At 37.6% G+C, this 14,849-nt stretch overlaps 1 protein-coding gene across 2 annotated transcripts in view; it reads left to right on the top strand.

Annotated features, from left to right (window-relative positions):
* Window positions 1–14,849, top strand: part of ca16b (carbonic anhydrase XVI b) — a 99,460-nt gene that overhangs the window by 46,008 nt on the left and 38,603 nt on the right. For both annotated transcript variants that reach the window (XM_071495168.1, XM_071495169.1), the window contains 2 exons: window positions 7,610–7,789; window positions 12,816–12,964. In XM_071495168.1, coding sequence (XP_071351269.1) covers window positions 7,610–7,789; window positions 12,816–12,964 — 329 coding nt within the window. The remainder of the gene's footprint in view (window positions 1–7,609; window positions 7,790–12,815; window positions 12,965–14,849) is intronic.

The raw sequence follows: 14,849 nt of genomic DNA, 5'->3' as shown, positions 1-14,849 counted from the left end.
TCCTTACGCTTTTGCAAACTATTACTAACTTTGAATGAGGAAAGGCTTTTGCAGAAAAGGGCACTAAATCAAACAAGTTGGAAGAAGTGGTGGCGTTGAAGCCATGCGACTGTGGTGTAATTAGTTTATAGCATTAACTTTTTTCTTGTAGTGATTGTATTCAGAGCTTATTTTCTGCAGTAATCCAAAAGTATATAATGCAGTCCACCAGAGACAAAAATCCCATTGGCTTCTTGTCGAGGGAACCAGGGTGATGCTAACTTAATTTTTATTGTCATGCCACTGGCTTATAATAGGCTTATAATAGTGTGGAGGAATACAAATGCACCAGTTTTGTCTGTGCTCCTGCCTCTGCCTCTTTGTTCACCACAGACCTGACAAGGTCAAATAAATGCGCCTTTTAATTTGTGGAAGTGTAACTGAAGATTCACTCATGCCTCTATGTCCCACGCAGTGACTCAGGGTGCCTCTTTTCATTCTTGCATACTTCACTGATACATCGAGTACCTGTTGCTTTAGATCTCCGCTGACAAATGGATGTTAGACAATGTTGAAAAAACCGCTTTTAAAAGCATGCAACCATTCTCCACAATTATTTTCTAGTTTTATAATTTCGAGGTTAAAATCATTCACTGTTCTTCATTGCATATTCCCTCACTTGTCTTTGAAGCCTACTGACGCCCACTGAGGGCATTATGGTTTTTACCTTCATGGTTCACTAATAATTGAGTCGTCTTATGCAGACAGGCCAGTGAAGGAATCTGACAAGAAACTCATTTGAAAGTACAGTTCCCTGTGAATGCAGAATCACACATACGGGAGATGGAAGGATAATTGTTGCAAGTGATGATTCACTTTCATAAATATTCTTCCATTTTCGTGAATGTTTCCACTTTTCCCTTGGTAAGATCTTTGTGGGCATGGTACAACTTTTAATAGTGTTTTACTTGTTGAAAAGTACAGTAATGACAGTGAAAAAGACCTTGTCTCTGGTCGAACTGTTGTTTAGTCACATATTTCACTTTGAGGTAACATTTTGTAGTTTTGGTTGCATGAACTCATTTAAACTGGAGAACAGGCAGTCACCAAAATTGGCTGCCCCAATTTCGCCATGATGATTTTCCTCAATTTGATTGTAGTTGAATGCAGTCTGATGCAGTATCAAATATATTCAGACACATTTACAAGAGAGATAGTAGATTTTTCCACTGTTCTTATTCTTTTCAAGAGGCCATTTCTTGCCGATTACACAGCAAGAAAGTTGTTTATGACACCCAGGATATCACTTTGCAGATACATGAAGAAAAGACATGTTTCATTTAGCCCCACTCAAGTTCTTTGGGAAACCATGAAATTTTGAAGCTATGGTCAAGTGATCGAATTCATAGACCATAAACATCCCTTTTCTGCTGTTCGTAATACCTGATGCAGTGAGATTGGTGTCGTTATTGTTAAACGCTTACAATCAGCGTCACTCAGTTGACTGAATCTGCTCTCCTCTTCTTCAGTTGACTCAGCTGTGCTCTGAGCTCTCTCCATTTTCTTCATCGCAGCCCAGCCATCAGGTCACAGAGCTGCCATGAAGTATATAAGAAGTACGACACGGAGACAGTGGAATGAAGTGATGCTGGAGGAAGGGACAGAGTCTGTCAGTCTGTTTTGTGTAAATGAGCTCTGGTGCTGCGGTTTCTTATAGATAGGACTGTAATATGCTTATGCATTGACAGACTAGTGCCATGGACTTGCATGGCTAAGAGTTCATTTAGAATATGAATCATAATGAATGAATGAATCATAGTAAAGGCTACAATGTGCAAAATGCATAATGAACTAGTCCATACTGTTTTAAAAATCTGTATCTAGATTATCTTTGCAATAGAAATGGTGGGAAAGTGTGTTGTTTATTCATATCTCGCTTATCTGAGAAGAAAAGGCCAAAATAATGCTGTGCTAGTAGCATGACTCCACCACCACAACTGGAAGTTGAATAACCATGAAATGATGTGCTAATTATCAAATGTTAGCACACTAAACTAAGATGGTGAACACGGTAAACATTATACCTCCCAAACATAAGCATGAAAACTTTGTCATTTGGAGCTGTCAGCATGCTAATGATAATATATAACTCGAAGCACCGTGTTTAAATAAAACTGCCCACATGCCTGAAGACTAAAAGTCTCCCCCTTTGTCATCTTTTGGTTTAGTTGAACCTGGCAGAATTGTTTTATATAATATATTATTCAAATCCATCGTTTAACAGGGTCGACACACTTATACTGCACATGATTTTTTAAATGCACTATACACTCTCCAAGCAGGTTGAGTTACTGTCTGCTTCAATTGCAATGTATGTGTAATTTTTTTAATGTCAATTTTTTCGAGAAATTTAAATAAACATGTTTTTACAAATGTATTCTGAAAATGTCCAGCAGCACTTTAACAGATACTGCCGGTAGAGTGGGTTTTTATCTTAACAAAAGTGAGAACATTGTCGTATCAAATGATTGCTGAAATTTTGCCATGTTTTGTTGTCAGTGCTACTCATACATATGGACTGATCAGCGCAGATTTTTGCAAGTGCACTTGTGCCAATCCTGGGAGGTCTGCCAGGCAGCATACGGCGTGGATGCTTTCTCTCAGAGGGACAAAACGGAAATGACAAGGCAATCGCCATTCCGTCAGCGTTGCCATGGTAGCACAGGCACAGCTGTTTATCCCAAGGTTAATGGGATGACACCTGGAACTGAAAGTACCATATTGAGAGAAACATGTGCCTGTTTTACTTAAAACAAGTAGGTAACAGAGAGTGGTGTCATATCACACAGACGGGAGCCCAGAGCAGGTCGGACTAACAAACTGAATGGACATTATAAACATCACTCATTCCACTTCTAGCACAGATAATAAGGAACGAATGATTGAATTTCTCAAAATCCTAATGCAGATGTGATGTTTTTGTGTCATCAGACTCTGCTGCCATCGTCCAAAACATGTTAAAGGGTTTGGTAACACTGAAATGTGAGGTCGTTTTTTTCATTCAAAATATTATCTGTCAAATCATACATTTGAAGTTGTAAAATATATTAAAAATGCGGGAATTGATAAAAGCAGTCTATGGGAACTATGGATGTTATAAAGGCAGGGGATAAATGTAGTCGCATGTATGTTTTAGCATCAAATCTGCTTAAATCCATTTCAGTTTGTATGTTTTGTTGTGATAGCTTATGGCTGTATGCCTGTGTTGCTGCTGCCACATTTCTGAAATGCTCTGAAATGACCTGCTGCCTATAGGATTAATATTAATGTGTAAACAAACTGTATACATACATGCAAATGCAACATTGTGTAAATCCTTTCAAGGACACCAGACTACACAAATGAGCCACTTTTCAATTATCTCTTGCAATTAGATGCTGTTGCCTCTACTGTAAACAGCTGACAAGACGACTCAGTCTGTAATGTTTATTTGGCACTTATTTCCATCAGAGTCCTATCATTTTTCCATCTGGTTCCCTCATGATTGATTGAATTTATTCCACACTGGGTTTTGTGCAGAGGTTACAGAAAATAACACAAACAAGCTACAGCAACAGTACATAATGCCATCCACTGAAAAAACACAACAAGCTAATGCCTAAAAAATAATCACACCTCGCTTTCACAGTCTCCACAAATATAGAACATTACAAGCTCTACAAAGGTAGGATTTGTTGCAGCACTGTTGCATTGTGTTTTCTTACACCTATCAATTGTTGGTGATATCGTATCTAACCTGTGTGTGTGTCTTTGTTGAAAGTACGGATGATGCAAACAGATATAATCAGCTCATCTTATTATCTTTAGGATTAAACAAATGTAAAAAAAAAAACAAAAAAACAATCATCCTACCTTCCTCTTCAGTATTATGATTCTGGTTTGTTATTCATCATTGATAATATGCTTTGTGTTTTATGCTGACATTTCTTTAATCATACTGTACCAGACAATCACATCTGCAAGCTGCTGTGTACAATTACAGTTTGCTACCACTGGGCATTTTGTTTGGAACAGCTGTTCATCAGGTACAATGGCAATAGTTATAGTTACTGTGGAACTGGAGAGAGTTTGTCTTTTATTTTTCCAACCTAGAACTGGTCTTGAAATTCAAACAAGCATATTTTGTAATCATAACTACAGGCAGCTACTGTACGAGCCTGATTATCAGACCAAATTGCCATTTTGATTCACTCCACTCACTCCTTTTGAATCACCGCACAAATCACAGATGTGAGTGGTATTTCAGAGATCTTGAACCACGCTAAGTAACTGCCATGGAGGAGATGAATTTTCCACGCAATGCCGTTTACAGATAAATTCTGATAAGTGTTGTGATAGTCCTGGAAGGCGAGCTCCTACATCAGTGTACCTCATCAAACTTTGTCCATCATATAAAACTATCAGTATGCTGCATGAATGACTTGATGGCTCCTATAAAGAGTTTCACTAGAGTAAGTGTGTCATGCAAGCCAGTGTGTGAGCTCTTCTCTTAGAGCCATATGCTGAATGTAGCCGCAAATGTGGCAAGTAATGCTTTAGAAAACTCATACGTATTTTAGATTTGTTCACCTCAACCCTATAGAGCTGCAGGGCTGCAGTGTGGAAGGCGTAACCACTAGGATTCTGATGGATGGCAATGAGACAGATTAATCGACTGCTGTGCAACCCTCACTTATCTGATTTTAGCGCTGCTCCTCCCTTTCTGTTCTTTAAAGGCAGAATTATCTCTGTAGCAGTAAATGAGATGTAATGTGTGTTGGAATGGAAAATTAGCAAAAGATTACACTTTTTTGTTACACTTCAAATAAAAGTGACCTGTGAAACACTTGATTCCGAAGCGATAAAAAGAAGTGATAAAATAACATTTGTTTATTTGATGATATTTATGCCATAGCTGTGTGTTTGCAGGGCCAACTAATGATAAATGTAGGGAAGTTTCTTTTGAAGCCTCATTTTGTGTTCTGAGTGAACATTTAATCTGTCTCCACACAGATGACCCGTGGAATTTGTTGTTCTGAGATTTGTCAGTCAAGTTTTATGAAACCCTATATATCTCAGTAACATCTGAGAAGGTTTTTGTAGTTTGCCACAATTCACTCAAGAGGAGAGAGAAGAAAATAGGGGTTGAAATTGCCCACTGGAGATCCAGGATAGTTCTCAGTGTTTTATACAGTTGGTAGCCCACATAGCACTCTTTGTTGGTAAGGGAAATGGCAAATGTTTGAAGCAACTGGAGGCACTGTGCTTCATACAGCTCTGCCAAAGAGAATATATATTTTCTGCAAACCCAAATGGGATGGAAGTAAGTCAAAACCAATTGTGCAACTGCCTCAAGTGTGTACTACTTTATCAACAACATTTCCCAAACTCTATAAATGTACAGCTAACCCTAGAGAGTTTTAGTATGTGCTTCAGTGTCTTAGAAACATTGAGAGACATTCACTGAAAGTTAATATAATTCTGTGGATATTACACATTACATGTCGCACAACTATGATTAATACATATTGTATCCCGAACAATACTATGTTTTTTGTTTTTTTAGACCAATACTAATATTGATATTTGGGATTACAAACAATCTGATAATAATATATATTTGCAATAAGCTAATATTGGAGACTATATTGCTCTTTGACCTGAGACTTAAGAAAGCAACATTTATTTTATTGTAATTCCTTTGATTAACAAAATAGTACCAGAAATAATGAACAGATATCCATATTCAGTAAGATATGGCATAAAAAGTGAGAGGAAAAAAGCGAAACAGGTCAGTTTTGTTGTGACTAAATGGCAAAGAATGATGAGTTGGTATTAAATGTTCCCCATTCAACAGAACTAAGCAACATGGTAATCCCTGCCATCCCCTTTCTGACTGCCTGGTTTGAGATTTAGCCAAGGCTAATACCTCCCTCTCTTCAGCTTGTTAGATCTCTGACTTTCTTCTTAAGCCCTCCCATGTTGATTGGGTTGTTGATTCTCAGTGAGGTTGGCCTTAGTTGCAGGGAGTTTATATGACAAGGAATGGCTGATTGCTGTGTTGGTATCAAAATATTGCTTCATAGAGCTATAACAGTATTGTTTAATGGAGCTGATTTGGTTTTAAGACAACTTCAGACATCTTCCATGGTGAGGGTAGAGTTATGGCTAACTTGTCAGCAATCACGTATCAAATGGAAAGGAAGACAATAGATAGATTTTTTTTTTGTCTACATAAAGACTTAACAGATATTTTGTACACAAAGAAATTCAATTTGAATATGGTAAACATTCACTCTGTTTTATATAAATCCTTTGTGCAAGCCGCTGTCTCTTGCCTTATAGTATTAGTATTGCATTCATAATTGACTTTTTTCCAGGGTATGGAATATTAGAGTTGTACTGGTAGAGACATATTGGTAAGTCTAAAGTCATGACTGACAAAATTAATCCTACTTTCTAATGCTGTCATTAGTTAGAAACACAGCTCAAATCCATTCCAATATTTCCCTGCAATCCAGACCGTGTAAATCCATAATCTTGCAGGTGGTATTTAGAAGACAATTGATGTTAATTTAAGTCACTGGACAAAACCGAGGCATTTCATAGTGAACGCTTTTCCTAACCTAGTGGCATATTCAATGGAGAGATGGATGAAACGATTCCTGATTATGTTACTGCACACCCCACAGTGCATGTTTATGGTTGTTCACTGGTTGATGTGGTAAAACACTGGATATTTCAAAGTAATCCTAAATCATGCTGTGTTTTTGAGGGACTCACACACAGTGTCTTTGGCTGCAAGGTGTTTATACATAGCAAGACATAAAGCCACCCTTGATCCAGGGTGTTTTTGTAAAGAGGAGTTCTCATATCATTTCATGAGCCAGTAGCAAAGTTGCCCTATATCTGTAGGGAATGGGATCATGAATATTGTGTTAACCCAGAAAAGTTAAAATCCATGCATGCTTCCTTGTTCCCCTGATCCCTCAGCTTTTGTTGTTGCACTGGCCCATTGTACCCGCAAAGAGATCAAGGGGACCCCTGTCGGTTGTGGATTATTCCTTTGTAGAAGTGCCACTGTAGGGAATAGAGGATTAAAAGAGCAGACAGTGGATGGGGATTCTACAGGAAGTTCGTTTGCAGCACACACTGCACATGAATTGTTTAAAGTGGAGTATTTTCTATTGAATAGCCTTTTTGGTTTAATGTTTTTTTTGTTTTTTAAACACATCACAGCCATTAATTCTTTACACATTCTCAATGCAGTGTCAGTAGGAATATGTAGCAATATGCCTCATTTGGATATATGGACAATTAACACTGGAATTGCCTGTGGCCAGATGATGAATTTTCATTGTTTACATGTTTTCCCAGCGGTTGTGGTGGGGATGGGGGCAATGCAGCTATATGAATATGAAAGAATCATTGTCATCTCCATTTCCATTAATGGCATATTGAAACCTTGCTGTTGCCATAGCAGTAATATTGTCTCAGTGTTTTTTGTGTTTTAGAGTATCTTTAGACTAATGTGATTTCTGAGGACCAGGCTAAATTTTTTTATACGTTCTTGTGTCTTCTGTTCCTACAGGCAGCCATGGACCTCGAGGTTGGGCAGCCTCATATCCAGAATGTGCTGCGAAGAACCAATCACCTGTGGACATTGCAGATGAACAAGCTCTGGTTTCAGAGGAGTACCAAGAGCTGGTGCTTGACAAGTTCAACACTGAGTCCTCCAACCAGACCACCATGAAAAACACTGGAAAGACAGGTCTGCATCATAGAATTTGTATTGTTCAGTCAATCAAACTTTATTTGTGTTGCAGCTTTCATACAGTTTAATGCAGTTCAAAACACTTTAGATATGACTAATAAGCTGATAATACAATAACACAGTACAAATGTCAAGATGAGATTTATTGGCTCTGTAGACCCCACTAAATTTCCAATAATAACACAATGACAACAAAGTCCCTAATTCTGATTAGTTTGTAGGGTAATGATTTCAATAATTGTTAGTTTCAAATGATAAGAGGATGTGTAGGGTGCAATATGACATTATAATTCCAGGTATTTATTTCACAAGATTAATTAAAATCATGTGGTGATTTTATCTATAAACAGATAATAACTGAATGTCCAGAAAGTTTAGCATTCCACAATATACAGTGCTTTTGGAAAGTGCTCAGACCCCTTTTTGTGTATATATGACTAATATATATATGGCAAATTTCAAAACCAAGCTTGAACATTTCTGTGACGCATATAACAACCACACATAACAGTATCAGCCATGATTCTTGTAAATTTGTCTGTTTTAGTAATTCCTTTATTATTTGCCTTCATTGTGCGGAGCGCCCATCTCTCACCATCCTCTTTGTACACAGCCTGCATGCCTTGTTTACAGAAACATTTTGAGGCTTATTTGATTAACTGCTACTTCAAACTATTGCCACAATTACTTTTTTCCAATCAGCAAATCCATGGACCATTGGTGTGAAAACCCTGACCTTAATTGATCTCCTCTGCTTTTGGTGCTGTTTCTCTCAGAGACTAGTGTCATATTTTGCGTATGATCATAATGAGAGTTGTTAGCCTCCATGACAACCAAGGCCACTGGGACAGCCGAGCAATGCTTCAGGCTGCTTATTTACAAAGATGGAAATAACACGGCTGGCTGTAATTTTGGGCACATAAAGTACAGAGGGAATTTTAGATTGGTGAGCACTGTGAAAATCAGGAAAATGGAACCGCATTACCACAAAATATTATTATGCAAAGGCTATTTAGAAGAGGTCAACTTAATATTTAACAAATTCACCTCACAGTATTGGACAATTGATTTGATATCAGTTACCAAGATAAATTGTACTTTTGAATATAATATATGTTTTTAAATATTTAATAACTTTAAATATGATTTAAAGATGGTAAATGATTGATCATTAATTGGTTTGCTGATGCTCTATACTATACCCCAGAAGCCAAAGTTAAGAACAAGGTAAAAAGCAGAAACCTCCCTCAGTCTTTATTTTTAATGTTGGATTCGATTCATGTTCCACTTGAGTATGGGTGAATGAGTCTGAGACAGAGTAAGTTTCTGATCCTTACAGGAATTCATCCTTCATGTTTTTGGAAATCATGCTTTCAGGGTCTCTCAGTCCTTTCTTTCCATTGACTGCTACAAAAAGAGCGATGTTGGACTCTCAAATGTTTAGTTTCTGAGGTATAATAATCAGTCAGAATGGCACCAGAATACTATCATTTTACATGTATATACAATACACGTATTGCTCGTACCAATGATATCAAAGGCAATTAAAATGTGATTCTTACAGATAAAACACTACTCATGCAGGGTGTTATAAGAGGAGTGATTACTATGGCTCTCATGAATGTAGGAAAGGTGTAGGAAAAAGGAAAATAAAATCTCTAGGGTCTATAGAAAGAACATGAACCACAAGAAAATGACAAAATAGTGAGGTTGACCATGTGGCTGCGTTCACTGAAAAGCATCATTATGTCCCTTGTTGTCTTTTTTGATGCTGCCACTAAGGGGAGCAGAAGTGGAAATGTTTGAATCTTGCATAAAGGGGTTTTAACCTCATACTATGTAAAAATCAATGTTTTAATTAAGAACTGAGTGAACAGATCTTAAAAGTTCAGTGCGATTGATTTCACAAAGTTCCCCTGTGCCTTGACCCGCTTTGAGATGGAGCTGATTGGCCGCCATTCAAGCCGCATTCCTCAACAAAACATTTCTCAGTAAAATTTCAAACAACTCTCAACCAAATTCATGAGGAATCGGAGGACCCCAGAGACATTTGCATTGATCAAGGATTTACTTTCGCACATACTCCTCTTCTTTCACAGGCTGTGATTCAAGGTCTTTTTGGCTAAGCTTCTAATTCCTGCTCTGCTGTTCGAGGGTTCAAACACACCCAGGGCCGCATTCCTAATGAAACTCCCAGGGCCAGCCAGCACCCCCTATCCTTGACTTTCCTTGTGCTGCACATAGGATTACACCACTTCAACAACAGCAATAGCAGGGATTTATTACCATCACTGTAAATGTTTTACGTGTCTGCAAATGAGCTGCACAATTATCATCATTTGAAGGGGAGTTCTTTCCTGTGCAGACTGGTGTTCACTTTGACCTGATGCTTTCAATCTTGGAAATCTCCTGCATCTAAGAGCTTTTCCTTCATGCTGTGGGCCATCAGTTTAAGCAGCACTGGCACGTTAATACTGCTGGCAGATTCTTCCTTGCCTCACGACAGGGGCTCAGCTCATCCCTCATCATATGAGGTTCTCTTCTCGTCACATCTCCTTGTCTCTTCTCTCCTTTTTCTCTGGATCTCGCTGTCTTTTCTTCATGGTTCTTCCTGCCATCTATCAAATGGGGATCTGTTTCTGTTGCCTTGATTCCATTCATTCTCTCCACACAGCTTGTTCATCATGTCATCTGTGTTTACTGACAGTCTGTGTTTGCTTGTACATGCTCATCCTCTGGGTTTGCTTTGTGATATGATTAAAAATGGGCTGTCCTTCTCCAGAGAGGCTGACTAAATCTCTCTGTAACGAGGGAGGATCAGCCGACAGAGCACCGGGTCTAATCTGGCTAATGATGTCAAATGTAGACATGGTTAAAGGGTTACAGATACATTAACATGTAACCTTGGCCAGGACAACAGAAGGAAGATAATCTTCCTTGTCATGATAGTGTTTCAGATGCCACGGAAAAATAACACAGCTCAGACTCACCCTCACATGACACAGCTCAGTACATTTACAAATGTTTCTTTCCAGAGAAGGAGACAGACTTAACTTTTAAGGTGAATCCAAATTGCTGATGGCAAATGAAAACCTCATGACAGCAGAAATGTCTTCAGGAAAGAATTACATGGGCTGCTATGAATTTTGAAAAGCGTATGACCGTTAAAAACCATCCCAGAGGCCATTGCAGAGTTTCAGAAGTGCATGGTGGGAAATTTTGGAGAAGCTTTTTTTTTTTTTTTGACAGATATTATGCAAAGCTATAGTGTTTGATGTGGTCAGTGTTGTTTAAGCATACATCAATATCTTGCAAAAGTAGTAATTTTTTAGGTCAACTGATGGTTCAGGTCTGCAGAGTTTAATTTTGCAAAAACATCTCTCATACAGTGGAGACCTATTGACGTACTGCTTCACTTCCTGAATCTCAGGCTTCTGATGGGCAGTTTAGAGAATATTAGAGAAACAAGTTTAGACTGAATACTCCTGGGAGCCCTACTACAATGCATTTGGAAAGTATTCAGACCACTAAAATGATCAATACTTTCTGAACGCACTGTACATCCTACGGTCAGTGAATAACCAAATAGAAATATCAAGCTCATAGGGAAACTGACAGAATAAGGAAAATCATTTTGTCATTCTTAATATTTAGGTTTTATTTTAGTTTTGAGTACGTTTTGGTAATCAGTAGACAGAAGAGGCGCTCACAGAAATAAAATAAACAAATTTCCACAGCAAATTTATAATGATAGAAACCTGAGGCTATATAAGCAAGTGATTTTCAGAAGACAGATGTAATTTTAAAGTTTTTGAAGTTGTGCAAAATATTTGCATCACAGCCTATGAAGGTCCTGCATAAATAAATAACAGTGACACTGCATAAAAAAGCCATAAAAATGCCTAATGCCTAAATGTAATCTTTTTTCACACCAAAATGTTGCTTAGAAACTTGCAATGCAGAAACCAGTAATAATATGGCATGAGAAAAAATGTTACAATGCCTGCTTTCACAGACGGAAGCTATGGCATTACAGCCTTTCAAAAAGCTTCCAGGTGGAAGATCACAAATCAGGTGAATGCCATTATGTATTCCTAGTGAACCATGCAACAAGTTAAAAAGAGAATGGCTTTGTCTGAAGCTGTTCACTATGTAGGTTCCCACAGTCAACTGATGGAACGTGAAGGCCACAGGAGGAGGCCGGCAGGCGCTCTCTCTGAAGGGCACATCAGTGGCTACCACTGACTTTGTATCCAGCAATGAAATGCATTCCTGCATAGAATGTCTTAAAGATGCAAACCATTTCAGACTTTCGCCACATAGCAAAATACCCTTTAGCAACGCTCACTTCCCACAAAGTCCAGATCATTTGAGATTTTACAGCTTTACAGCTTCTTGGCCCTTCTTAAATCACCGCTAATGAAAGGATAAAAGCACATTGATCAGTTTTGCTGTGTAATAATTTCCGTATAAAATAAAGACAAAAGCATCTTAATTGAAATCCAATTTTGTCAACCAAATAAAAGGAAATGTGGAGTTTCACAATTCACACATGCAATAAATATTAAAACAAGTCAGGGATACTGTGTCATGTTCCTCAAGAGTGTATTTAAGTTTTCAGCTTAGACTGACAACTATCACAGGGAGACATTGAGTTATTAATAGATTAGAAGTGTCTGAAGCAGGTAGAAATGGTGTTGTGTCATTCTTTTGTACACTATATTCAGATTATGTTTAATATTTTTAAAGATAACAAAATGCATAATCTCTGGAGAATTTAAATGTATTATTTTGCAATAATTGAGCTGTTATTACAAGAAACAGATGAGAATTTAGATAATGAGAATCAAGTTCTGATCTTGAGATAGTAGGCGTGAAAGAAAAAGATCAGCCGCCGCAGCTCTGAGCTTCTGTACAATCTAATCTACATTTTGCTGCAGTATACTTAATTTTCCCTCTTTGTTTGATTGCATCCTTTTTTAATTCTTTACTTTTTTTCTTTTTTTTTTTTTTTCATCTTCAGTTGCTGTTCTCCTTAAGGATGACTACTTTGTGAGAGGTGCTGGACTGCCAGGGCGCTTTAAGGCTGAGAAGATGGAGTTTCACTGGGGCCAGAGTAATGGATCAGCGGGCTCAGAACACAGCATAAGTGGCAGAAGGTTCCCTGTAGAGGTAAAACATCCTGTCGCTACACTACATTTTGACAAATGTGCAATATGTGGCCTCGGGGGGTTAGCTGAATGTATAAGAATCAGCAAGTCACTGCAGTGTTTCAGTAGATGAGTTTTTATAGAGACCAACAAATTGTTCAACTCTTCTTAAGCCAATATATATTTTATTATAAGAAATTATATATGATATGAATTAGATATAATGAAGACCTTGAACAGCAAAATGAAAGGTAAGTCACATTTTTGTTTGTAGATTTGACTGAAATTCAGCCGTGCTTTAAATATGCAGTAGGTATTTTAGTCTTCACAAGTTCAATAGTGTCACAGAGTTGGTGAAGAATTGAGGCAGTGCATTGATGCTTCTAAAATCCAGTTTCAACTCCTCCAGGAAGCTCTAGTGGGTTGAGGGCTGAAGCTTTTTCAGACCATCAGAGAAAACAAAATCTAGTTTGGTCAATAGCTATTTTTAGGTAAACTGCAGCTTTCAAAGGATGCTGAATGATGATGCTTGGAGAGTACAAATTTCTAGAATAGAAAGCCTGTGTTACAAAGTGGGGGTGTGGAGTCTGACAGAGGTGGAATTTAACAAAAAAACAAAACAAAAAAAAAAAACCTTCAAGTTGTATTATGGGAAGTGTAGGAGTCAGTGTTTAAACGCTATCTTGTGAGTTCCTTTATGAAACTTTAAACTATGAGAGGGGAACACAAAATTAGCAGCGCACCCCTTTAAACCAGTAAGACTGGAGATTTTTAAGAACAGTAACATGTTGAAAATGACTGCAAGTTATCAGTTAATTAACATTCAAAACTTTAATAAATGATTTGTGTTTTACATACTTGGCACTTTAATATTCAGGTATTAATCAAAATAGAATAAAAACACAATATAGTAGCAGGGAAATCACATCAATGAAAGTCAAGCAAAAATGTGTGGGGAAAAGAAAGTTTTGTTGTAGAGTTGAAATGAATTGAGAAGTGAAACAGAAGTTGGTACTTTTCTTGCTCATGCAGAAGGTCACAACTGATTTATCACTGCCATTAGTGCCACAAGACAAAGAACGGGCATAAAAAACAAAAGGAGAACAGACTGCAAGTAATAAAGGGAAAGCAGAAAAAAATTAACAGACATCACCAACTCTTGTAGCAGTGATATAAAGGGTATTAAGTCTGAAACCTTTTGGTATTATTTATTCTGGCTCGTGGATTAAAGCAGAAATCCCGCTCTTTTTATGTGGTGCGGAGAATAAGTTATTAGTGCCTTTCAAATTTTATCATTTACAATGCCATTACCGTTCACTATCTAAAATGAATTTGCAAATGTGTCATGGTTTTATATTTTTAGGGGGTGAATAAAATGTTTTTTTACCCCCTCTATTGTTAAATAATTAGTGGAAATATAACAGTGTGTGAAAACAAAAAATAGCTGTCAGTGTGTCTCTGTCCTATCTCCAAACACGCAGCTCGAGTCCTCCTTGTTTGTTTCTTGGCCATATTCTTTGGAGCCCTCTCTGCAGGCACAGCTTTTGATGCTGAATGGCTGAGTAATTAGATTTATTTTTTGCCACATCATTTTGTGTTCAGCGTAGTGTTAAAGGGCACCAGATTATATACAGCCATTACAAAGCTGCTGTGCATATGGCTGCTTTGATGGTGTGCTTCTAAATAAGATGATGGAATTCACTTTAATGACCAATTGCAGCAGCTGTTAAAAAAAAAAAAGCTGAGCAAGAACAAGAAAAGTATGCCCTCCAGATGCATAATTTGTGTGAGATATGGCTTAGCATGCCTCTGTGTATAGATGAAGGTTTTTATTTTGACCTCCGTGTCAAATAACATGGATTCTAAAGCTAATGATTTGGTAAAAAAAATGTATGTCTGCACATTTT

The sequence above is a fragment of the Trachinotus anak genome, unplaced genomic scaffold, assembly GCF_046630095.1.
Source record: "Trachinotus anak isolate AG129_WGS33_773 ecotype Australia unplaced genomic scaffold, CSIRO_AGI_Tana_v1 ptg000013l, whole genome shotgun sequence".
Taxonomy (NCBI): Eukaryota; Metazoa; Chordata; class Actinopteri; order Carangiformes; family Carangidae; genus Trachinotus; species Trachinotus anak.
This window is presented reverse-complemented; position numbering and strand designations above follow the sequence as displayed.